At 50.0% G+C, this 26,281-nt stretch overlaps 1 protein-coding gene across 6 annotated transcripts; it reads left to right on the top strand.

Moving 5' to 3' along the window:
* The first annotated feature begins 605 nt into the window (after positions 1-605).
* TBX1 (T-box transcription factor 1) lies at positions 606-25,285 on the top strand. 6 transcript variants are annotated; one of them, XM_032777151.2, is made up of 9 exons: positions 606-934; positions 6,736-6,858; positions 8,494-8,917; positions 14,707-14,808; positions 17,591-17,762; positions 18,752-18,907; positions 21,781-21,848; positions 22,095-22,195; positions 24,796-25,285. In XM_032777151.2, exons 1-9 carry the CDS (start codon positions 910-912, stop codon positions 25,212-25,214), a joined length of 1,590 nt encoding a protein of 529 aa, XP_032633042.1. In that variant the 5' UTR covers positions 606-909; the 3' UTR covers positions 25,215-25,285. The 6 variants fall into 6 exon arrangements, with proteins under 6 accessions (XP_032633042.1, XP_032633069.1, XP_032633060.1 ...); XM_032777178.2 differs by lacking the exon at positions 606-934 and adding an exon at positions 6,279-6,589; XM_032777169.2 differs by lacking the exon at positions 606-934 and adding an exon at positions 6,279-6,604.
* Positions 25,286-26,281: the final 996 nt, after the last annotated feature.

Raw genomic sequence — 26,281 nt, 5'->3', positions numbered from 1 at the left:
GGGTAGAGGCCGAAGGGGGCGGAAAGAGAAGATGGGTCAAAGGAGGGAAGGGAAAGACACCACTGGATCACAACAATCGGGATCTGGCTAAAGAAGTGGCAAACAACAGTGGGATTTGCAATAACTAGGCACTTTTCTCGGATGACCAGCACCACCTGGCAGAGAACAGATTCGGCTCGATCCTTTCCCCTGCGTTGGCCAGGCGCTCCACTGAACTGGGGAGCCCCACTCAGTGCTACTTTGGGGATGGACTCCGCAGGAGTTTGCTCCTTCCTTTCCTCAGCCCCCGCCAGCCTGTCCGTCTGGTCCCGGAGCTGAGTGATTCCTGTAGGCCTCGCTTCCCAGCGCCGCCCTGTCCATCCCTTTGCAGAAGTGTGGGTGGGGGGTTCGTTCATCTGGGTTCCCAGCTCCCATCCAGAGGTGCGGGCGGCTGAGCGATGGCGGGTGCGGGGGGAAGTGCGCGGGGGCCGGGTTGGCGTGACACAGCTGCCGGGGCAGGCAGAGAGCACCTGGCTGCGGAGCGGAGAGGCGCCAGAGGCTCAGCCAACAGGAAGCGCAGGGGCTGGGGGGGTGAAGGGGGGGGCAGCCGGCCGGGGAACTTCACTGACAGCACTCCGGGCCCTGTGCCACTCGCTGCGGCTTCGCTGTCCCCTCTGCGCCCGGGAGAGGCAGGCGGCCCGTTCTCAAGTCCTAGCCCCTCGCAGGAGCAGGAGTATATAGCCAGTGGGGCTGCAGGGGCAGGCGTGAGGCAAGACCCCAGCCTCCGCCGGCGGGGTTTAACTCCGGGTGCTCCCTGCTTAGGATAATGGGGACGCAAATGTCCCGCCACTCTCTAGCCCAGGGGGAAGCATCCCAATAAACAGGGCAACCGCCCGGGTCCGGGGCTCAGACCCGAAGCAGCTGCAGCGAATGCTGACCCTCTGTGAGCGGTGTCGTGAGTATCCCTTTCTTTCACAGCCGTCTCCCTCCGTAGGCGGCATTAACTCTTTCCAGGCTGGGGGAGGATTGCTGCCTGTCTTTGGAATGGCTGGGAGTTGGGGAAACATCAAAGGAGTGGTGGGGGATTGCAAATAAAAAAAATCGAGTATTGCCTTTATCTGGTCTCCCGCCTGCCTTCGCAGGCATTTAAGCCGTGACCCCTTGAGAGGAAATATGTGGTGCTGAGTTTTTAAGGATGTATTTGTGTTTCCTTCGTGGGAATCTCGAGGATGTAAGAAATAAACATTTCTAGCGCTTTCTGTAAAGGCCGGAGTGGAGAATGTGCTTCACTGTGACACTGTCAATTGTTAGCTGATGTCATCAGCATGAGGAAGGAAATGGTTAACCGCGAGTGGACCTTTCGTGTGCAATTACCTGGTTCAAGAGAGGCAAACAACTGGCGGGGGGGAGGTATATCACATGTAAAACCCCTTGCAGTGCAATCCTGGGCCAGCTACCGAGTGATATAGAAAGTAAGCGGAGGTGTCCCCTGCCTTACGCATGAAGGCAGCCCACATCCCCAATGGCTCCTTTGCAAAGGGGAAACCAGCCAATGTCTTGGTTAAGAGACCTGCGTTGTTGTTGCTAGCTCGAGTTGTTGACGAAAGGAGCTAAGGCAGAAGCCGAGCGCACCCCGCGATCCCCCGTTTGGACGTGCCAGCCTGCCCCACTTCCGGTCCTGGGGGCACCTTTTGAAATTAAATAAATGAAAATATCTTGTCCTGGCCAAGCCGGACTCGAAAGTGGTGGGGTGGGGATGGCACGTCTGTCCTCTCACGGCAAAAGGGACAGGGAACTGCTCTGACCCGTCAGATATTAGTACCTACGGATAAACTCCGCTGCCCGGCAGCCGCAGCAGAAACCAAACGAAAGTTACATAGGGAGGAAGGTGAGCAGGTAACTCTGATCCCCTTAGTTAGGACCCTCTAATGCTAAATACTAAACAGCTGCATGCAGAATGGTTTCTACTCAAATATTGGGAGCTCTGGTTTGCGGAGTATTTGGCACTGAAGGTTCTCCTTGCTTTAAACGCTCTCTCTAGCCGTGAACTGGCCACCCTTTCCCCTGGCTTGTTTACGACATCTCCAGTTGGTTAAAGATACAGAAACCCCTCTCTCACTGTACGCATCTGCCGCAGCACCTATTTTTGCAGCGCGCAGTTGCCAATAGTTCGGAGCTGGAAAGCAATTTCGAGAGGAAACGGGAAACAATCCGTTCGGAAATTGCATGGGACGAAGGTGATTTTATTTTTCTGTGCTTCGCTCTCATCCTCTAATGTCGCAGTTTACAGCGGGGTCCCATGAGCGGCCGTTTCAATTTCCCGTCCCGTTTGCAGAACGCTCTAAAGGCAGATCCGCAAAAATCAACAGCGCAGCGGGGAAACCCGCACTTAGCGGGCAAACGGCGAAGAGCAGAAAGCTACGCGCCTCTAAACAAGACTCCTGGGGACTAAGCCAAAGCCATAGGGCCAGGAGGAAACCACCAGGCCGAGCTTTTAACGTGGCCCTTTTTGGAAGAACCAGTGGCTTTTGCCATCCGCCTGGCAGGGCCTGAAAGGAAAGTCTCTGCCGAGGAATTCACATTGTATCCATTGGATTCAATCTGGCGGGGATCGTTTTATCCCGGCGTGACAATTCTAACCAAAAAACCCCCAACTCTGGCTCATTGCATCTTTCCTTCCGTTTGACTCCTGTTGGCAAGGGGTTTCCCCCTGCGCCCCTCTCCTCATCCCCTAGGCTTGACTCTTGCCTTTTATTACCGGGATAGCTCCTGATTTAGGGGCTCTGTAGCGGTAGGTAGGTGACACACATGAAGCAGGAAGGCAGCCCCATGTCGTTCTTATCTCAGATCAGTCTCCAAGCCCTGGGCCTGCACTCCCAGCTAGTCTCAGTTAGTCCAAGGGCCTGCTCGCCCTCAGCCTTACTGAGGCTGAGGCGTGCCTGGGGACTCTCCTGTATTTGTTGAAGAGGATTCCCTCCGTCCGCCGGAGTTACAAGGATGAGCAGGGAGTATTTCCCACTGAGATCTCACACCCTAGTACCGAGTCCCTTTGTTTTAAGGCCTGGTTCTCCTCCATTGCGAATTTACGCCAGTTTCACAGTGTTCGGCCTACAGTTCCTTGTGTGTCACCGATCTCACCAGACGTCTCCGTAGACTCGCTGCTTTGGGCAGCTGCTCGGAGAAGGTCGAGTGAAAAGTTTGGGGGCGCGTGACGGTGCCACTGTCCCGTTGTGTCACTAATCTCTGCCCAACAGCGAGGGAAGTGTCCCTGGAGCGCTGTCCTTGGATCCGGGCTTTCGGGGTTATTTAGGATTTGGGGACCCGGAGAGGGTCAACTGGGTAAACCCTGGCCACAAGCTCCGCGCACTGCGCGGCTAGCGAGTAGCCGGCGAGTGAAAGTATTCCACTTGTAGATAGGTTTATGACTTTTAACCTCCAGGGCATTGCTGAACACAGAGGCTTTCTCTTCCATTTCTTGATGGCGTTTTATGACTTCCTAGTGCAGCCCGGATTTCAGGGCAATCCAGTGCAAAAGACTGGCAAGTAACGGAGGAAGCTTGCTCCTGTCTCTAGGCAAGGGTACATGGCTGAGTAGCTGCTCATTTCACGCGCCGGTGAGGCTCATCCGTGTTGGGACATTTTCAGTGGCGTAAAATAGAAAAATAACTCTGAGATGTCATGTAAATAATATCCTAGACGTTGACGTGTTATCGGAAATCTCCTCCATCTCTTCCCCCCACCAGCCACCGGCTGATTATTTTAAAGCTGAGAGAACTGCTTTGAAACCTGCAAAGAGCTGATCTTTGGTTCACCGAGGTGCTCGGCGCTGTCCGAGGGTTTGAAGACGCGGCCGCTTTCCAAGTGTAACGCAGTTTTGCAGACTTAATCTAACGATCGTGATGGACTAGCGGGGTCAGGTCGATCCCCCCTTATAGGCACCGTTTCCATTGACAAAGTGTTCGACTAAGCAGGATTGAGCCTAGTCCCGTTAAAACAGAGCGCTCCTAACTGAGACTTCTACCAACACAAAGTCAGAAAGGAGCTCGCCGGAGACTAGAGTGGTGCCAAGACCCTTTCTTTAAAGTGTATCATGGAAAAGAGAGAAATCCTAATAAGCAGCCCTTCCGTGAAGTTAGCAAAACAAATTACAGGGGACTCGGGAGGGGTTTGATAAAACTGCTCCTGCAGACAAATGAAAGTGAAAAAGAGAGAGAGAAAAGGAAACGCTAAGGCCCTGTGAAATGTTTCCTCTTTAAAAATAGCTGGGGAGGTTTGGATTGGGTGGATTTTTCCTCCCGCACCTGGGAGATATTTACTTTTCACCTAGCGATTTTTCGACTGGGTGATAAAATTAGATGCTTGTAAATTCGGTTCCATGAAAATGGACATTTAAGGCAAATCCGAAGTAAATTCTGATGCTGAGATGGAATTGTTTTCTAGGTAATAGTCCTCCGCTCCGCGCACATAGTAGAGATTCTGTTAGAATAAACGGTCTAGTAAGATATTTTAGATTTGTTTCTTTGTCACACCAACGATTTTACTGTTGCCGTTTTGAATCCACTTTTCGTGTACATAAAATCAGTGCGATTCATCTCCAAAAGACGGGAGGCATATCAAATATTCTGTCCCCCCTCCATGGCTCAGTTATTAGACCGGGGAACTGAAAAGCTGCTGACTGAAATAACAATGTACAATAATATCTAACATAATATAATGTAAAGCCTTAAGCTGAAAACCACAGGTCAAATATGTAACAGGATTCTGGAACTTCTCTCTGCACATATTTTACCGCATCCAAAGATAATAAGATTTCAATGTGAGAGTCGACCCCTCAGGCTATGTACAGGGCAATTATATATAAACCCAGTGCACCACCTTTGCATTGATGGCGTTATGCAATCAGAACTGCGTTCCCTACTGGCTCTTCCAGCGACACTGCCGGCTTGTTTCTGAGAACATTCCCCAACGCTTTGTGACTTTCAGGAGTGCGCCCATGGGTCTCACGTTGGACACACACCTGGAAGCAACTTGGCAGGACTTCGGCTGTGTTCCTCAATTTGCAACCAGAGGTGCAGTTTTTGACTCTTTCGGGTCCAGTGCCTCAGCCTTTTTGATGCAGAGGAGGAGATCCTGCTAAACAAGCTGTGTTTGCATTGGGTTATCCTATGGGCTGATATGGTTGGAGTGAGTATCGCATTGCACATATGCTGGGTCTGTTATAGCAATGAAAGGCGATACTGTTTCCCTGCTTGGCCTTACAACGTTGCATTTGATAAAGGTGAAATCCTTTCAAGGATAACTTTGCACGTGACTGCCAATTAAGCAGATTTATATATCTAGCTATCTAGATTAATAATCTGAATATAATCTGAAAACAGTATATTATGGAACACCTGTCTGTAAAGTCTTGTTCTAACTACCGGGTTTTTCCCAGAAAGCCGTTTATTTTTTTGTGAATCAAGACGAACTATACCATGATACACGAAGCCGGTTCACACAAACATTTTTGCAAACTTTCGAAGTACGTCTCCGTCAAATCTTTAAATCAACAGACTGTATGTTAAAGAACAAACCACAGTCACACTTTTTTTCTGATTCAGCAAGGAGGAAAATCGCTTGAAATGGAAAAAAAACACCAACCAAGGCGATGATTCTCTGCTAGAATAATAATAATCTGTACCACACATACAGCTTGAGAGGACACACAGGGTTGGTTTGTCTTTGCGGCCCGGCCCATGACAATGCTGCTGATCATGATGAACGGTTGATTTATTAATTATTGTTATTTACGAATTCATTATGACGTGAGCAAAATGCTGAACGTCCTGGCTGGAGTCTGCCCGAGAAAGCACTGCGGATAATAACAATCGGTGCACCGTGAGCCTGATTTTCCATCCCGAGCAGAAACCCTTGCAGTCCTGGCTGGCGTGCTGCCAAAGAAAGGGCTTCAGAACGGTCACTGTCCTGCGTGTGGTGGGAGCTGCGTCCAGCCACCGGCAGAGTGGCAAAGCTCCTCCTGACTGGAGGGGGCCGTGGTTGGGGGGGGCACTGAGTATTTAGCTCGACCGGACATCCGCAGTGACGTTCCGCTTTTCTCCTTTTCCCGGCTCCCTGCAGCCTGGGCGCCGTGATTGACAGGGGGCCATTTAAATACAACCTGCCCCTACCCCACCCCCGCAGCGTGCGCGCGGCGGTGTTTCCCTGCCTGTGCCCAGGAGGCGCGGAAACCGCCCGAGCCTTTTGACAGACTCTGGGCAGCGGCAGCGGCAGCGGCAGCAGCAGCTTCCCCCCCGCCGCTGCAGGCGAACGCGCCAGGCTTCCAATGTGACATCAGCCGCCCCCGGAGCGGGGCCGCGCGCCTTGAAGGGAGCCACTTTCCCTGCTGCGAGCGGGAGGGGCAGGAAGAGCGGCGAGAAATCCATCGATAAATCACCCGGGGGAGGACGCTGCGGAACCAGCCGATTTCGCCCGGGAGCAGCGCCTGGCGGGGCCCGATCCGCCTGCTCTGCAGACGCCGAAGGGATCTTGAGCGCAGACGGGCAGGGGGAAGCGCCCTGAAAACTTCTTCTCCGGCGTCCTCCTGTGGTCCCTTCGATCTTGGCGGCGCATGGTGCCTGGCTGGATGGTGTGGTAGCGGGGGGAGCGTTTGGCGAGGCCAGGGGGTGGGGGAGGCTGCTGCATCGGTCTCCTCTATGGACGAGAACAGCCCTCTGTCTCCCAAGGCAAATGCTTTCAGTATCGCCTCTCTGATTTCAGTCGCCGCCGAGCACGCAGGGAAGGAAGCGCTGGAGGAGCCCAGCTGTGGCCTCAGCAAGCACTTCAGCCCCGGCTCCCACCCGCAGAGGATGCATTTCAGCACCGTCACCAGAGACATGGAAGGTAAGTGCAGCCGGGACCAGAGCTTCGTTCACCTTGGGGCTGGGGCAGTTGCAAATCAGAGCCCGGGAGCTGAGAAGTCAAAGCCCCGCTGGAACGCGAGGGGAAATGCATTTAAAAAAAAAAAAAAAGCGGGGTGGAGCAAATCCTGGGGATGCAGGATTTTAGGGGAATTACCTCTGAGTAGTTGTGCCGGGGTTTTGTTTTGAATGTAAGTAGGGGAATGTGTATTTTGCAGCCGATTTCCCTACCATGACTGCGTCAAAGCGTCAAAATATTAAAATAATTATAATAATATTTGCAACCGGTAAACGGAAATAAAAAACTGGTTATATCAACTCCTGGCTACTTAAAAGACCAGCCCTGAGCTGTAGTGAGTAAATAATAGAAACAGCGGAGGGAAAAAGACAGTATTTCCGAGACAAAACGAGGTGGAAAGGGCAGAGGCCTAGGAAGGCTTATCAAAGATCGGTGTTGTTTTTAATGACGTTTTGACTGCGAGGGGATTTAAATCAGACAGCACAGCTTGGAACCCGTTTGTTAGCGTCCCAAACCCGCAATTAAAACAATACTGTGCTCATGTCAAAGCTCTTTAGAAAGATCTGGTCACCCTCGTCTTTTTAAATGATTTTATTTCCTCCCTCACTTTATTGTAAACACAAAACTCTCTCTCGGTATCTTATCATTCAGTTATCCCGATCAGTGACCATTCTGTTAGTTTTACCCATATCCCTCGAGAGTCGTGGCTTTCAACCTGTATTCCGCAGACCCCTCGGGGTCCGCAGATGATGTATAAGATGTCCAAAGGGGTCTGCTGATCCCTACAAAATTTAAAATGGATCCTCAAATGAAAAAGGGCTAAAAATCACCGATTTGCAGGCTACTGACGCATCCTCTAGGAATTCTCTCGCTTTTTCAAGTGCAGATGCAGAGTTGATTGGGATTTTTTAAAAAATTCTTCTCAAATATATGGGGGTGAGGGGCTAGGGGGAGGATAATAATCTAAAAAAACAAACATCCAGAGAGACAAGAGCGTGTGGCCAGGAATATTTCAGTCCTGCGGCTTATGCAAAGCAAATAATATTGTATTCCCAATTGTAGAATACAAATTCCAGCGCTTCCCGGGGACTGGGCGGTTGTTGTGATTCCAATGCCTGTTTGCTGCGGGATGGAGCTCTCCCTGCACGGTGCGCGCGTAGATTGTTTATTAGCGGAGGGTCCTGTGGGCCATGCCTATATTTATTTATTTGGCTCTGGAGTGAAAAATGGGTGTCAGGCGGGCTATTAAAAAGGCGCACTCCTCTGTCAATCAACTCGTCAGGGCTCCAGTCCCTAGGCGAGGAAAGGCCCATTACCTGCAGCGCCTTATCTAAATAGAAAGAAGAACCGGTTCTGCGGCGAGGGGAGGCCCTCTGCAGAGATAAGCCGGGCTCTGCAGCGCCTCGGCTCCTGGCAGCGCGAGCTCAGCCCGCCCGGGGGAGCCGAGCAGCTCCCAAAGGGGGGAGGCGGGGCTGGGGCGAGGGAGGGCACCCCGGGGAGCGCAGTGAAGACGCGGGCGCGGCGGCTGCGGGCGCGCAGAGCAGGGGGAGCGGGGAGCCGGAGCCGAGCCCTGACCGCCTGTTTTTGGAATGATTTCAGCCATCTCCAGCCCCTGGCTCACCCAGCTGTCCCATTTTTGCGATGTTGCAGCTTTCACGGCCAACAGCCTGAGCAGCCTGAACGCCTCCGGCGGCTACCACCTCTCCCCTTCCCCGGGGGACCCCTACGGGCAGCCCGAGCCGCCGCACTACGAGCCCTGCTCGGCCCAGCAGCACCCGCACCAGCACGGCTACCGGTTCGGGGGCGGCCCGGGCTCGGGCCCCAACCCGCTGCAGCCCGGCCCGGAGCCACCCGAGAGCGGCGGCGGCGCGGCTGCTTCGGGCTGCTCAGCTGCGCCGGCGGCCAAAGCGCCTGTCAAGAAGAACCCCAAGGTGGCCAATGTGAGCGTGCAGCTGGAGATGAAGGCACTGTGGGACGAGTTCAACCAGCTGGGCACCGAGATGATCGTCACCAAGGCGGGCAGGTCAGTGGCGCTTTCCCGCTCGCAGGGGCTGCGGCAGCCCAGGGAGGGAGTTTTCAGCCAGTGCGAGCTTTAAACCGCAGGTTTGTGCTGGGGTGTGTGTGTGTGTGTGTAAGTCATTTCACCCCCCCTCCGCACGCACGGAGCGCCCCAAAGCCCGCAATCCGAGAGGTGTCCCTGCCAAGGGTCCCTCTCCCGGTGCCCCGCTCAGCCCTGCACCCAGACTTGTCAGCCCAGCGAACCCCGCTTCCATCCAATTCGCCTACCCTAGGGCGCCCTCGGCTTTTTGTTTGTGATCGGTTTTACTAGCACAGGAAAATACGTTTTTACTGCGCGCTTAAAACATCGTAACGGTTATAGCCCCGCCAGCGGGAACTGTCCCGGTGTGACAACGAAATAACCGAGAGCGCCCCGTGGGCTGCTCCTCGCTGTGCGGGTGCCCTGCTCCGGCCCTTTCTGCGGAGCGCTGCGGGGCTAGATCCAGACCCAAAGAACCACTGTTGTTTTTCGGTCTCTGACTCGTGCCTCGTACACGTTAGTGCTACATTAAAAGAGCAATGTGGAGCTCCCGTCAGAGCCACCACCTTATAGGTCCTTGTGAAATGTTAGCGAGCAAAGACTTCTCTTCAGAATAAAACAGACTGTTTGTTTTTAAACAATCCCCTCTGTCGGGGTAATCAGCTTGCTAGCCCCCAACACAGTCATTCGAGCCCCGCGCTGCTTTAAGAACAGAATCGGCAATTTTCTTGTGGAGCGAAGAGTTTGGATGTTTTGTGAAAGTCCGTACAGATACCCGAGTTAACACCAGTGCATTCAAATGTACACAACTCCCCAGCACGGATTCGAATAGGAAAGTTGTGTTTGTGGGGGGAGGGGGGAGAGAGGAAGTTATGTAACACGTCGAAGACTGATTACTGTACTACAATGGAGTCAGTACCATTAACATTGCCTTTGACACTCAAACGCGAGATTTAAAATCAGATTTATTCGCAGAGGACACTGTTATTTACGAACAAGATTAGCAGGATCCGTTTAACACTCACCTCTGGTCACACATTTCTGGGGCAGAAATGGATCCCCACTCGGATGTTTTTAGAGCAGGCGTGAGGAGATTACAGATAAGAAGCCACAGCATCTCTTTTTCACCTTCCAGTACTTTCCACATTTTCCTCTCTGGAATCCACAAATTAGCAGCACTGAGAATATTAATTATGGGGCCCCATCCAGCATCCTTTTCTCCCGTAAATCTCCCAGCCATTTCAGTGCGTAGTTTACCAGTTTGAGCAAAGCCGGATCGAACCCATCCGTGTAAACCCAAGCAGGCAGCACACCCAGTTAGCATAAAGCTTCGTCGTCTAAATGAACAAAGGAAGCAAACGTTTTATCGTGTTTAAAAGGGAAAGCTCTATGCTTCGGCTAATTCAACAGCTACCCTTGCGGGGGGGGGGGGGCAGGATTATGACCCTGTCTGTTAATTAGACACCATCGGATTGTGATCTCGAGAGAAATAGCTAAACTGACCCTGAGTTGCGTTGGTATTGAGCTGCTGTGAGCAAATCGTTTTCTTGGAGCATTTGAGAGAGAATAAGAGGGTTCACTGCGATGTGTTCTCTTGTAAGACTTCCTAAAACCTTTGCCCGCTGGGGCCATGTCTGCAAACACCTTGTCCTGTCACTCTTTCTGTGCGGCCTTTTGACGCGCTCTTCAAGCGGTAACAAAGACCCGCTTGGCTTGACTTTAGCCATCGGAGTTTGTACTTGTGGCTTGTAGTCTGAGTGACTCCCCCGGCCGTTACTGATGTTGTGGATCCTATCGCTTAGCAATACCTTGATGAGCAGGTTAGCAAATGGCACCCCTTGTAACTTCACCTTTAAAAGGCTGCGGAATCCAGCAAATCATTCCCCGTGTCCTTCGAGCTGTTGTCTGTTGTGAGCAATACACCAGGCAAAGATTTCAGCATCTCTAACGCACACAAGCCAGGCTGTTGCTTTCTAGGCCAGAGACAGGCCAGATGCCTCTGTTGATTTTAAGGGTTATGGCGGGGAGAGGGGGAATAATCAGTCTTCCAAACCCTGGTCCAGGAGCGTTGTAGCGCTCAGGCTCGTGTCACCACTTTGGTCCGGTTGCAGTGCGGGGGTTGATGGGGAGAATCCGAAAATCAGACCCCCCCGTGTGCTTTTTCTCATGTAGACAAAGCATTTTTCTGCCCAACCCTGTACCTTCAGCGCTGGGCCTTATACGGAGTATAGTCTCCTTCCTAGTCTTCGCGGCGGGGCTCTGGGTTTGACTAGCCCTTCCGACGGGAGATTTCTTCGCTCCGGGTTGCAGCCGCTACTATGTTGCCCAGGATTGTTCCTTTTATTTCCCCTAATGCTTTAGTGTCACCATGACCCGCCGTCACTGAATACAAATCGCATCCGAGTCTCTCTCGCTTTAATTTTTTGAACAGAAAAGGCCATTTTAGCTTCCAGCTGAGCCTCTCGGGAAAACAGGATTGTTTTTAGCTCTGAAGCGTCCCTTTGATTTTACAGACCAGCGTGGGGTGGGTGAGACAGAGGGAGAAATCCGAACTGCGGTATTGTAAATAACTCGGCAAGGACTCTACAGGAGACTTTGTGAAATAACTGTCCAGGTGCGGAGCTGACATTAAAACGAAGAGTGGGTTTAAATGACGAACGGGTTAATTGACCGAGCAAGGGATGTAAAATGGGTGGCAAAATATAACACGCAAACAGATCTGAAAGGCAGATTGCTACTTCCAGGTAGCCCTACTGCGCCCTGTTAATGGTCTCATTGCTTTTCACCGTTGCCTTTGTTGGCCTTAGGTGTTTTTTTAGCTGGGGTTTATCAAGCTAAATTGTTTGTTTAAAGCTTCATTAAAAAAAAAGGAGTTAAGGTTAATAAGGGTTTAAATCTTTTAAACAGAGGGCGGTTTAAATGTCCGTGTTGATTTGCTAAAACAAATCAGTAACCTATGACAATATTATGCTTTCCTCGGGAGCTGGTATAACTTTAACAACCAAAAGCGTCACAATTGGCTTCTTAAGTAGCTTGCTACCTCCCGTTGGTTTCTGCAGCGCCCTGTGTTTTCATGGAGGCTTGTGTCGTTTTAGGCAGTTTAGAATAAGCAGCAGTAATTGTTGTTGTTACAAAAACTCCGGGAATTTATGAGTTTGGGACTGGGCTAAAATTTACTGGAGATTAAAAAAAAATGTGTAATAGAAATAACTTGTGTAAACCGAGTTCCAATGAAGTCAAGGGAAGCGGGCTCTGTTTCTTAGTCACCCTCCTTGCTAAATGTAGATTTTTACTTTTTCCGTGGAGCTTCAGTGTGGATAAGTTTAAAGGCGGGTGGGTTAAAATTCCTTTGCACGCGCTTTCTGCAATACCCTCACACGCTGGTTGCTCGCCTTGCAAAACAAGCAAACCTACCACAGAAGGAAAAGCGGACCAGAGCTTTGGGGTAAACAGCCCCCCAGCCCTCAGCACTGGCTCTAAACGGAACAAAAGCACCCGGCGCATTTGTTCCGTACTAGGATGCGGGGGGCGGGATAGATATTCCATTGCACTAGCTCCTCTGAGTTCACCTTTACCTCGCAGCCTTTGGCGAATTCTGGCCTCCAAACGCATTGCTGGGTGGTTTTGTGTGTGGAGGTCAAGGTGCCAAAGCAGAACGAGCCCCTTCCTGGTGTAAGTCAAGAGAGGGAAATGCGGAAGAGAGACCCACAAAAGCCCCTCTCCGCTTTTCTCGGTAGCCTGGCCGGGAGGGGAGATGTCCCATGCTCGCTTGCCTGGCTTGGGGACAGTGCCGCGGAGCGCACGCCTCGCTGGAAAACGTACAGATGCCGAGACCAGATTTGGTCAGTCGGCTGCCAAATGAGCAGAGCGCTGGTGGCCTTGCGCCCCTTCGGCGCTGGAAAGGAGCCTCTGTCCCCCAGTCCCTGCGCGCTGGGAGAGTCGGAGGAGAAAGCACCGTTGTGGGAACCAAGTGACTATCGCGTCTGGAAACGTAAGGAGTTGGGGGGACGCTCTGAACCTCCCCAGGACAGACACGGACTCAGCCCCATTGGCCTGGTGCGTGTGTTTTCGGTACAGCTGGGATGAAATGCCAGAAATGACACTTGGAAACTCAGCTACCCCACTAGCCTGGCGAGAAAGTAAATGAATTCAAAGGGCTTCTGGGCGTATTTCACGTGTCTTCCTTTGCCATTGTGGAGGCAACAGCACCAGTCCAGCTAGTCCCGGAGAGGAGACAGGGATACAGAGCCCGCAGCGCGCGCACACACACTTTCACACACTTCACTCCTGCTTTAACTTCAGGGAAACGAGCAAAGTGGGTGTGAAAAGGTAGAAATTCCTGGAGGGTTTGAGAGAGAAGCAGCAAAACTGGAGCCTCTCCGTTCCCTGCAGTGTGTGAGCAGCTCGGACGCGTGTTCAGACCCCACAAACGCAGCAGTTCTTTAGAGCGGTGCTATTCGGCTGGGAGTTAATAGGAGAGATGCCCTAGGATCAGTTGGACTGTGTGTGTGAGGTTGAGGGGGGGTTTCCTCTCTTGCTATTTACCCGCACAGATTTCGTCTGTTTTATTGGGTGTGTGTGTCTGTGTTGGTTTTTGGTTGGCTTGTTTTTCTTTGTGAGTGTGTGTGTTGCTGTTTTTGTTTTGATTTTTTTGGAAAGGGAGCATGAGCTGTGGAGATATGTGTGAAGGACCCCGAAAGGGAATTTAAAATGATCGCCACTCTCTGGTCCTAGTGACATTCTGATTTCTAAGTGATTGTTCACAGGGTTTATAGCTGTATGTATAATCACAGAAATCAAACTTGAATGTTTAGCCAACGTTTTATGTGCGAGTTCACGGACAGATTTGCCCCGGGAGCTCCTTTATAAAGCCCCCCCAAACACACACACCCAGCCCGGGGAACTATCAGGCATTTGTGCACAACCCTGCAAGAGACTCTTGAAACTAACGAGCTTTCAACCTTGTGCAGACAGCTCGCGGGTGGGGGGACGTTGCCAAATGGCAAGGAAAGTAACCCCTCGCTCACACACTATTGAAATGCGGGGTGGGGGGAGACACAGACAGCGCCACCAAGAGCTGCAGCTTTTTAGAGAGACGCTCGGATTGTCCGCCAGCCTGGCGCATCTCTAAGCCCGCCCCCAGGAATAACAGCTCGTTATTAAAACACGGGAGCCTTGTGTTAGCTTCATCTAGACTCGCTAACTCATAGTGGTATTTTGAACTGAATCTAATTTCTCAGCGGCTTCCAGCTCTTTCATGGCCTTCGGCGACTCCTTATAAGACTTTAAATAGTAAAGTTTTACCGGTTCCTAGAAGGCAATTTGACATCAGTGTAAAAATACTGGGCTAACTTAACTTCATGCATGCTCTAGGGGCTGATCTTGGTGGGTCTGTTTGGGGAAGGCGTTCACGATTGGGCCCTATGTCTGTTCACTGGAACCCCCACTCCCATTATCTGTCGCATTTTCAGCGTCCCTGCGATCTGATTCTAGTCCACAATATTGTAAACCTGTGATCTGTAAAGTCCTCCAGCTCCCCCGGTTCCAGGGATGAATACATTGTTTCTAACTCACCCTTGTTCCTCACCTATTCTGTGCTCGGTCCATCGATCTGCAGCCAGAAGGGAGGAAAGGGTTTTAGCTGCAAGAAAGAAACTATCCCCATGCAGATAGAACGGAGTGAAATGTGACCAGATGCGAGTCCCCGGTTGCTGCAGGCGAGGAGCTAGCGGTTGTTCTGACACACGCCTTGTGTTTTTTCTCTCGTGCCCCAGGCGCATGTTCCCCACCTTCCAGGTGAAGATCTTTGGAATGGACCCCATGGCTGATTACATGTTGTTAATGGATTTTGTACCCGTGGACGACAAAAGATATCGGCAAGTAAAATAAGCGTTTCCTTGAGTCCTCTAGCCGGGACTGCGATGGGGAACCGAGGGGAAGAGACACATTGAAATGATATTTCCCCGATTCAGTGCCCAAAGCAGCGAGTCGGAGCCTTTCCAGTGACTTCAGTGGGCTTTGGACCAGGCTCAGCCCTGCTTTTGAATGGCGAAGGGAGCGAGAACAGAAACGCTAACACGATTCCCCCTCCCTTCCCTGCCTTGTTCTTAACCCCCCTGCAGCTCTCCGGTGTGAAACGCACCCCGGTGACTGTCTACTCAGCGCAAGATGCTGAGTGAGAGAATTTTTTAATTGAAACGTATTTGAACCTGGGGTTTAAAATTACTCCTAATATTTCACACAGCTCATAAATTAGGCTTGGTTACAGCTACACGAGTGCTTGGAGTTCATGCACTACAGCCTGAGTAATTCTCGCAGAAAAAGGTTAAATATGTATTTTAAAAAAATAGATCGGGTCTAGGTTGGCTTCTGCCATTAAATCTATATCTCCTGTCCCAGCAATGGATTCACACTACTCCCCTGCCCTCCAGCTCCCCTTTTGACCTGGCTTTCAAATGTCCAGGGTCTTTGACATCACCTAATTAGCCCCAGGACTCGAATGATAGACGCATTCTTCTCTATCATGGGGACAGTTAGTTTGAATCTCGATGTGCTTTAAGTCTGGGCTGAAGTTAAAAGTCTAGTGGACTCGATTTGGAATCTAAACGCTGGATTTGTTGTTTTGAATCCGTTGCGGCTTCCTCATTGCAAGGAAAGATTTCTCCAAATACCACACGTGGTGGTGACGGGGGGGGGGGGTTGTTTTAAAATACAGTATCTGGGCTGTAATAAAAAGGTGCCACCTCTTTTTGTAGTTAGACCAGGGAGCAGCCAGCCAGATTCGGTGTGATTCGCTGTAAATTCCGTATCACTCCATTGAGTTCAGGAGTGATTTCGAATTTAGATCGGTATAACTGAGAGCAGAATTCGGCCTAACCTATTTTAAAGTAAAATATTCCCTCATCCTAACAGGATATTCTACAGGTACGCACACAGTCCAAACATAGATATTAGTGGGTTAAAAAAATCCCTTTAATCCATGACTCTGAGACGCTTACTTATCTCTGGGGGGGAAAAAACTCACCCCAAATTCTCATATTAAAAAAAACATTAAAATTATGTTCATAAACTACATCTGCCGGGAGAAATGTCAGTCTTCTAAAACAAGGTAATTGCTGCTTGTGAAATTGCTTTCTCAGCACAATAACTATAGCCCAGCGATTTTAGGAGGAAAAGTGTTTGTAGAGTTCGCTATTTGTCAATGTTCTTGGAGATTCGACGTCGGAGAGAGCTCCTTTTAAGAATCACGTTTCATTTTTCACCTCGTGTGAAATAACCCCATAGGCTTTTACTTTTGGGGGGTGATTGTGTACAGCAAGGGAATGGGTATTGCTCTGCGTGTTCGCTAACCTCCGAGACTAGTTTTCTTTCTGTTTCACTGGAAAGAGCTTGTATTGTCCTACCCTGAGGCCACTTTGGAAAATCACCAACAAAGCCAACCGCATATTTCTCCAAATTCTTTCTCTGTTTTCAGTGAGCGCATAGGAAGGCGACCTAGGAAATAGGCGGCTCACAAATCAATGATGCGAGTTGATTTGTAACACCTTTAATTTGAAGACAGTGAAAGGCTCATTATCCAATTCGCTTCAGATCAGAACGCCTAAAAGCCAGTGTGCATATGAATCTCAGCGTCGAATATATAAATATTTAGACAGATATCCAAATTCTCAAGGCGCTACAGAAATGTTTGCTTGTCAGGGGAAATGGAATATGTAACATCCAATTGAGAATATCTTTTTTAAAAAAGTAATGTTTCTGCTCAAGTCCAATGGTGTATAATTCCCCCTGTGCATACACTAGCTTTTAAAGTAAACACGTGCATAGAAGATTGCTCTCTGTTTTTAATGTTACCGTTGAATATGGACTTTGAAAGACTGCTAAACTCTGGAGCCGCTATTAAACTGCACATAAATGTCCACTTTTAACTTAAAGCCATAACATTACTGTGTAAAGGGTGCCCTTTCACTTTTTAAATTTTATTTATTCGGTAGCATTTCTGGCTTCCATCCCACATATGTGCAGATAGCTATAAATTTTCCCTGTCCCGCAGATTTTCATTTTTGCGAATTCCACCGGAGAGCTTAGGAAAACCTTTTGTTTGTCAACAAGTCTGGCGTTTTACCACTGGCTTTCTGGGAAAGAGAGGCCGCGTTCATTAGTGGGGAAACGCTCTCCTTCTGTTCCGCTCGCTTTCCAGCTAGCTTTAATTGTGCAAAAACTAGACTTTCCCTTCCCAGAGCAGCCCAGAGGCTTTTATAGGGAATCCACCGACAAAAATAATACTTAACTCAAATCTTAGAGTCTAAATGCTGATATGGCTACTCACGCAGAGTAGCCAGTGTTCCGTTGTCTTGAATGGGACTGCTCACGTGAGTAGGAGTGTTAGCATCTGGCCTTAGCTAACTAGACCTGATCCTGCACCATTGAAATCAGTGGATTTTTACCAGTGACTTGGCTAAGAACAGGATCAGCCCTCATGTGTTCTCCTCGCCATGGTGTAGATCGGGAAAGACTTGAGAGAACCCTAGAGTTTTTATAAGGGCTTGGCCCACGTGGCTAGTCCAGAGCAGAACTCCGATTAAACTCTGGGTTACCAGGCACATGTTTAACCAACTGGATCAGGAGTACCATTGACAGAGCTTTGACTCTCCTTTGCAGATATGCCTTCCACAGCTCCTCCTGGCTGGTGGCCGGCAAAGCTGACCCTGCTACTCCAGGGAGAGTTCATTATCACCCCGACTCTCCTGCTAAAGGAGCCCAGTGGATGAAACAAATAGTATCCTTCGATAAACTGAAGCTGACCAACAATTTATTGGATGACAACGGGCACGTAAGTGTTAGGGAGGGGAACCAATCGGGGGCACTGAAAGGGGAGGACACTGGCACCCGTGAAATCTTCAGCACGTGGATTTTCTTGAACACACGAAAAGAAACCCCCGAGGCACAGGTTTAACTAGAATAAGACCTGGTGTCAAAATGCCTGAACTATCTAGAAAGGATCTGGCAATGGTGGATCGGGTCCTTTCAGTAACTGCCCCTTCTGACTGGAAACACCCCAAATGTCGTATTTGCTGCCAGCCCCAATGCTGACTCCAGGGGTTGGATCGGGCCCATAGGGAGGAGGCATAGGACACTTTACGTTTAGCTTTGAACTTTTCCTTGAGGGCCCGAGTCCCTCATTCCTTGCATCCCCACCACTTCCACTGGCTTCAGAGCGATGGGCACTGACTGCACTGGGAACAATGGGTGTTTAAGGAAAACAGGCTGGAGCCCAGAGTTCACTAAACACTGGTCTTTTCTGAAAGCCATTTGACCCTGCCATTCCTGTTCCATATATTGGGTATGTCCCAAGATTTCCCGCCTATTTCCATTCAGTGCTCCCCAGCTGCTGAACTGCCCCCTCCCCCCTTTCCTTTATATTGAATAGTGGATCCTATGGGTTTGTAGCAGCTCTCCTCTCTGTTCCCTGCAGAACTGCCTGGCCCCCCGTGAGGTCGCCTCTTCCAAGGGGGCAGGCTCGCTGGGGAATCCCGCTCAGACGGGAGCCCCCTTCTGCAGTGCTTGTATGGAGCGTTTTACTGCATAGCAAGAATCAATCCTTCATTTACCCGAATCAATATTATGCACCGACGTAGCCTTAGAGGAGCTGCAACCCTGCTGTTTCTCTGACCCCCCCCCCCCCAGGAGCCCATTTCCAGGCTGCCAGCCTGACACTGTGCAGGGAGGAGTGCAATACCCATAGCGCGGTGCTCTCCTCTCAGCGCTCGGCCTGGTGTAGAATGAATCAATTATGATCTCCTTGCTCGTTTTATCATTCAGATCATTTTGAACTCCATGCACAGATACCAGCCCCGTTTTCATGTGGTCTACGTGGACCCCAGGAAGGACAGCGAGAAGTATGCGGAGGAGAACTTTAAAACATTTGTGTTCGAGGAGACCCGCTTCACCGCCGTGACCGCCTATCAGAATCACAGGGTGAGGATCTGGAGTTCATTACTGAGACACAAACCCTCCGATACTTCATTTATCAAAACCTTCCCCTTGATGGATGGAGATCCGGGAAGGAGGGGCGGGGGTATTAATTCAGAGCAGTCAATGCTTAAAAGGTAATATCAGCCCAACGGAAACTTTGTCGGTATACAAATAAATAGACTGGGTCTTTAGCTTCTTGGAGCTGGGTAAATGCAATTGCCTTTCAACACTCTCTCTTTAATTTAAAAAAATCTCATGATTTTCTAAATAAGGTTTTCAAGCAACTCAATGCAAAAAAAAAAAAAGTAGTTAAAAATGAATTATGCCAGATCTGCAAAACTCAGATTCAGTTTCTAATCAGAGCAGCCAGATGCTCTGGGTTTAAGCACTTTTTTTCATCACATTGATTAAAACACGCCCGTGAAGAGCCATATTGAGTTTGTTTGTTTGTTTTGCTGCCTGTCTCGATTAGAATATGTAGAGCTTGTTAAAAAGGCGCGCACACTCTCTCTCTCTCTTCCCCCTCCCCCGCTAGCAGCATTGCAAATGTGCATTTCGGATTCGGTAAGAAAAATATGTTAATTAAATCTACAGCAACTGTGAAGCAAGAGCCCTTCGGGGTCACAGACACTGACTGAAACAGGGATTGCTAGACGGATCCCCCTTGTTACGTTCTCCAGAGAATTGTGTATATCTCATATTACCGTGTATAATAAAGCATAAGGAGAGTTTGAGGGAAAATCTTCTTAGCAAATACGCTACTATGCTATAGACTTTAGTTAAGGGGAAGAGGGGAAAATATGTATGTGTGATCCAGTAGAAATGACTAAGCATTCAGTGGGCAACCAAATAAAACATGAATAACAAAGATGTGATTATAACAAAGGGAACACAGACATCATTCCATTGCTTTGGGTTGATCATTGGATCCAAAATCAATTTAATATCTGAAATGTCAGACTACAACACAAGTTAGTCTGGATTGATAATCTATAACCTTTTAAATATACAGTTTTATTATTTAAACAGTCATCTGAGTGATTTATAATTGTAGAGAAGCTAAATTGCTGTTTGTATTAGAAACACACGTTCTGTCTTAAGCATTAATTTTCTCATGTGTACAACAAGCTGTGGTACTAAATTATTTTATAGTCGCCCCAAAGCCTAGGATCTAGAGCTCTCCTCCTCCTTTCAGAGAAAAAGGAGCAAGGAGACCAAATAATAAGTCTTTAAACTGCACACTATTTAGGGCTTGATCCAAAGCCCGCTGAAGTCAATTTCGCTGGACTTTGGAACAGGCCTGAGTTAGCTTTTATGGGCAAGCAGAGCCACCGCCTACCCGCTTAATAGCATTTACTGAGTTCTGCCTGTTTTCCCTGAAACAATCTGCTGGCCTTTTCTGCCTCGCTGAAGATTTCTCTAGGTCTGGAGCACGAGGCGGCTGAGCTGAACTGTGGTTTTTAAGTGTCAGTCTCTGAGTCTCCATTCGAGTTGTGGTAGGTGTCTAGGGAGATGTCCTTCTATCCATCTGCTAAAGCCATTCTTTGACTTTTCATGGAATCTGATAGCTCGGGGAGCCCTGCTCCAAAGCTACATTGTTGCACTCTGAGGAAGCTGCGTGAGCTCCAGATTTGCAATTTTAACTCCATAGAAAACTTCCTCAAACCCAGAGGGACATCATTACCTATGTAAACCCGAGACCCGGGCTCGTTGGGAAACTACAGCCTTCACACTGCGAAATGTCACTCAAAATTTGTTTGGACAAATATGCTATTTTACTTATCTGCATTCGCCACCCTAGATCTGTTCGTTAGGAACACACAAATCAGAGAACATATTTTGGGTAGCATTAAATCCAGTCGCTTTTTAATATAACATCCATTTAGTATAAACCGAGAAGCAAATCGTGTCTATAAATAGGGTTTCAAATTAAGGATCTTTCCCAATAGTGCAAGGTAAAATATTATCTAACTCCCAGAGCTGCCTGAACGCCAGAGTTGTTCTTCCCTTTGAGGCTCTTGGGTCTTGTAGGAAGGTTATGCCGCTTATTTTAGTATCTATTATTTGATTATTTTTATATTTTTGTTAGCAGTTAATAGTGCCTATTCCCAGGAAGCAAAAGGTGTAGATCCCACCCTTTGTGATTGTTTCAAGCTTTTAAAAATAAACAAATTTACACCGATAAAAAAATCCACAATTATTATTTGGACAACATCCAAAACCCACGGATTCAAATACGTCTGGGCTGAGAGCTGGGTGCTGCGCCTTTAAGGGGCTCCCCCATCCCTCCCAAGTTGGCATTTGCCTGATGGCTCAGGACAGCTGCTCTTTCTCTCCTGCTTTCTATCAGTTTGACCTCTAAGGCTGGAACTGTCACTGAGGGGCTTAAAGTTTGTTTTTCAACCCATTCCGGAAACTCACAATCACATACTTTATCCGTGGATTTGCTTAAATATAGAAAATGTCCTGCCTTCTCCCTGGCGAATTAAATAAATACATAAGTATGATTTATCCAGTGATTTGTCTTAGCTGCTCTGGTCGTGACCCATATAATGTGGCATTTTCTTACAAGTGCATTTACACAGCTTTAGCAGCAGACTCGGGCTGCCTCTCCCTTCGCCTTGAACTCATATTAGATAGCATACAATGCTGCATTTTCGAGCAGAGGGAAACCACATGTCTGTATTCCAAAGCAAAGAGAGCTCTCAAACCTGCTGGTGCCTATAATTTTCCAAGAGGAACCAGGACTGCACATACTATTTGGGTGAAACTCGGTTGATTTGTCCCAGAAGCCAGTTTAAAGGAGTCGGCACTCTGTACTCAGAAATATCTGCAAGTGCCACTCAAAGCCCTTTCCCCCTCCCCCCTCCTTTCAGATAACACAACTCAAGATTGCCAGCAACCCCTTCGCTAAAGGATTCAGAGACTGTGACCCAGAAGACTGGTAAGTCTGCTGTCCTTTACTAACCATATTAAGACCCCCATTCTGCAAGGAACTTAAGCATCTGCTTAGCCTCAAGCACCTGAGTAGCCCTATTGACTTCAGTGGGCAGGGATCAGGTCCTAGTCGCATACTGGAGTTATTAATAGGGCCATGCTAGTCAGAGTAATATAATTCCCTAATGTGTAGGCAGGGTCCTTTAGACTGAAACAATGACAGTGCTCTGCTGCTCTTTTCTTCCTGTTCTAGGCCCAGGAATCACAGACCAGGGGCCCTTCCTCTGATGAGTGCTTTTGCCAGGTCCAGGAATCCAGTATCTTCCCCTGCACATCAGAATGGGACTGAGAAAGGTGAGCTTCCTGCATCTTCCTCCATCTTCACAGACTTGCACACACTTTCAGTTTACATAAAGGACATATAAATATCCGGTATATCTTCTTACATATGTTAATAATTAATCAAAATCAAGAGGCTGAAAATTTTCATTTACCTTTTACCCTTTATGGTCAGGGGAGAAGTTGGGGGTGTTGCCTGGGTGTCTGTTGTTTTTACTTCCACCAATAAGGGCTGTAAATCTGCACAGGTTAATTTCATTTTTTATTTACAGTCAGTTTCAACTTGGGTTTTCATACACTAACACAAGGCAGAAAAGGAATGCTTAAATCTAAATTATTTTGACACAAAAATTTTGAAACATTTCTATTAATAACTGGGATTATATTTAAAAAAAATCCTAACTTTTTTTCTTTTTAAGGAAAGCATACATTTTGGGCTGAATCTAATCTGTTAGGAGTACTTTAAAAGAAATACTTTATCACTGTAGTATCTGACTGTGCTATCTAGACTACTTGACACTGGCCTTTCCCTCCCGTTTTAAATAAGATATTTCACCCTCCTTCCTAACATGCTTCTAATTCTGAGTTTCCTTCACTCAGCCATTTTGACAAAATGTTTAGTTTACAAATGGAGATATAGCCACAATCACATATATCCTAAAGATGCTTTGCATGCATTGCCCTTTTGAAAAAGCAAGTTGGTTGTTTTCAATGTAGATCCCATAATATTCAGGAGCTGTATTTAACCTAGTGCATGGCTTAAGCATACACACTGGGAACTTTTCATTGATTTTTTTTTTTCCATTACACAGAGTAAACAACTGCAAAGACAACCAGGGGGCCTTTCTCCCAGCACACTCCAGGCCTATTAAAATAAAGAAAAGTCTGTATTTGTTTAGTGTTACACAATTGCAAAAATTTCAAGCGTGTACAAACTTGTCAGTCAATTCAGCTCTATTTATCACAGTCAGAATGTATTGTCCCAGGAGCACAGATTTCTGTTGAACACAATGTTTAAACACTTCATTTAAAAATCATTGCTTTTTTTCCCCTGGATTTTCCCCTCTCTCTCCCTCCTCCTTTAGTTTTTTGGGTTTTTTTTTTTAACATAAAGTCTTTGCAGTGGCGTTAAATGGAAAAGTTCATATGGGTAGAGAGGGAGAGAAGGTTTTTCCAAGCTTCCCTGTTTGTGATTGTTGGGGCTGGTGCAGACTAAAAGGTCCAGGACAAAAAATACTCATCAGACCAGATTGTGCTACCCCCACTGATTTCAGTGCAACTACTCAGAAACAAATCCACTTTAAAAATGAGTTAGGGTGACAGCATTTGACCCCTGCTGAGGTTTGGACTGTTGCTGCAAAATACCGCAGCTATATGTTGTTACTGAGGCCATGAAATAATATAACTCCCATTCTGTACCCCTATTTTCAGAATAATCTGTGCATCTACCGAGCTCCCTAAGTCTGTGACACTCATGGATTCAGATCTGCTCTGCTTCCCACTCATTCCACAGGAGACTCTTTTCATTCTGGGATTAATTTTAAGGCAGTTTAAAAAGTTTCTCATGCTTACAACGAGCAGTTTTTGCTCGCTGTGTTTCCATGGGGCATGCACATTCTCACTAGGATTTGTCTGAGAGAATTTAAGAGCAGCCCTCCATCCTCCTGTTTTAAGGGTAACTGAATCCCCAAAGACCCATGGATTTCTGTGTCCTTGAAATGTATTGGGTAAAGTTGGGTTCAGTGCATGAGAACACCTCCAGGAGAAGTAAGAGCTGATTGTCTAGGGCTCTTCCCAAGGCTCAGAGTGAGCGACGGGGTGGGTCAGTGTCTGGGGGCACCAACCCCCTGGAGGCTCAGGGAGGGGTCTGAGGTCAGGTGTTGGGGGGCGGGGGGGAGGTAAGTGTCTAGGAGATTCCCTAAGGCTGAGAAGGCGCTGGGGTCTGTGGCTCGGTGTCATGATACTGACGCCTGCCGGAGGCGCAGGGAGGGTGCTGGGATCAGTAGCTAGACGATGGGGTCAGTGTCTGTGGGATTCCCTTTCCCCCACATTCCGGAGGCACTGACTGGGTGATTGGGGTGGGGGGGTCAGTGGCTGTCAGGAGAGTGGTGGGTGTGTCAGTAGCTGGGGTCGGGGTCGGGGGCGGCTCGGTGGTTTCTTGTCAGTGGCTCGGGGTCCCTGGCTCGGTTCTGGGGTGTCAGTGGCTGGGGGGGCGCTGGGCAGGGGGGCTGGCTCGGTGCTGGGGGCTCAGTGGCTCTCGGGGAGGGTGCTGGGACAGTGGCTGAGGCAGCACATCTCAGGGAAGGCGCTGGGGGCGCCTGGCTCGGTGCTGGGGTGTCTGGCCGGGGGGGCGGCCTGGCTCGGTGCTGGGCTGTTTGTGGCCGGCGGGGTGCGGGGGGCTCGGTGCTGGGGTGTCAGTGGCTGGGGGGGGCGGCAGCGGCCTGGCTCGGTGCTGGGGTGTCAGCGGCGGGGGGGAGCTGGCTCGGTGCTGGGGTGTCAGTTACTGGGGTGGGAGGCTGGCTCGGTGTCGCGGTGCCCGTGGCCGGTGGGGGCGCTGGGGACCCTGGCCAGGCGCTAACCGGCTGCCCTGTTCCGTGTCCTGGGCTGTGTTGCAGACGCTGCGGAGAGCCGACGGGAGTACGAGCGGGAAGCGGCCAGCGGGACCCCTCTCCACGCCGACCCCGCGCACCAGCAGCTCATGTCGCGGGTGCTGAGCCCGGCCCTGCCCGTCCCCGGCGCGGGGGGTCTCGTCCAGCTGAGCAGCCCGCCCGGGAACCGGCCCAGCCCCCCGCACCACGAACTGCGGCTGGAGCCCCCCGCCTCGGAGCCCCTGCACCACCACCCCTACAAGTACCCGGCGGCGGCCTACGACCACTACCTGGGGGCGAAGAGCCGGCCCGCCCCCTACCCCCTACCCAGCATCCGGGGCCACGGCTACCACCACCACCACCACCACCACCACATGGGCCCGCCGGCGGCCAACGTGTACTCCTCGGCGGGCGCGCCGCCCAGCTATGACTACGGGCCGCGGTAACCCGCCCGCCCCCTGCCCGCCCTGCCCTGCCCTGCCCTGCATGGTGTGCGCCCCCCGGCCGCCCCGAGCGCCTACCCCGGCCGGCGGGGCCGCTGCTCGGCTCTGCCCACCCGCTCCGGCGCCGGAGAGAGCAGGCGGGGGCGGGGCCGGAGCGGGCCGGGGAATCCGCCGACTGGCCGCGGCGCTTCGCTTTGCTCCGGGGACAAAGCCAGAGGGGGGCGAGTCCCGCTGCCGTGTGAGCGACGCTCACGGCCCCTCGCACTGATGATGGTTCGCGCGCCCGGCCGCCGTGCTCCCGAGGCCCCGGGACGGAGGCCGGCCGGGGTGACTCGCCCGCGGCAGAGCCAGCCGCAGACTCTCGGTTTCCCAACGCCCAGGCCTGGCCCATGTGGGCTCTGGGGGGGAATCATGTTAACACCGAACGAGGCGGGGTCCTGTGCTCCGCAGCTGGCCCTGGGCACCTGCTGTCCCTTGGCCTGATCCTACTCCTCGTGAGATCCACCTAAGTGGGATTGTGGTGACTAACTGCTGTGGGAGGACTGGGGCTCCCTCGGCTTTAGACCTCCCCCCTCCTATTTTCCAGGGGACTAGCGATGGAAGTAGGGCTTAAAGTTAGGAAACGTTTTGATGTTGCCAGGTGACCTCCAGCTAGGTCCTTCCCAGGGCCCATCTCTTCATAACTGATGAGGTTGTAGGGGGCAACTTTATACACAAGCAACTGTTTGGGGCCCTGTGCTTCTCTAATGTAGCCCAAGGCCAAGAACAGTGCTACAGATTTTTATTTTTCCCAACAATCGGTATTAAGGTCATTACAAGCATCCAGAAAAAAAGACAAAGTTTGGGCCATATTTTTGTATTCTCAGAGGGGTGGTGATGGCTGGTGATGAGAACACCACCAAAGCTGCCCTACAACACTACGTTGGCTGGTGATTTCCTGGTCTGTTAATACTCTCTATTGCAGCCTGGCCTTTTAGAGGATTCACCCCCTACCCCCATGCTTTTCAGGGGCTGGCCCTATATGCTGCAGTCTTACAGTGACCATTTTGCAACTGGTTGCTTGCTGTGTG

This window comes from Chelonoidis abingdonii, chromosome 22 (genome assembly GCF_003597395.2).
Source record: "Chelonoidis abingdonii isolate Lonesome George chromosome 22, CheloAbing_2.0, whole genome shotgun sequence".
Taxonomy (NCBI): domain Eukaryota; kingdom Metazoa; phylum Chordata; order Testudines; family Testudinidae; genus Chelonoidis; species Chelonoidis abingdonii.
Note: the sequence above shows the minus strand (reverse complement) of the source record. Positions and strands in the feature narration are given on the sequence as shown.

Bases quoted from the DNA above. Each gene is read 5' to 3' on its own strand.
- TBX1 (XM_032777140.2), top strand. From the start codon at position 6,672: ATGGACGAGAACAGCCCTCTGTCTCCCAAGGCAAATGCTTTCAGTATC. The intron at 8,918-14,706 runs GTCAGTGGCGCT...CTCGTGCCCCAG, and splicing joins ATCGTCACCAAGGCGGGCAG to GCGCATGTTCCCCACCTTCC. The intron at 21,849-22,094 runs GTAAGTCTGCTG...TTCCTGTTCTAG, and splicing joins GACTGTGACCCAGAAGACTG to GCCCAGGAATCACAGACCAG.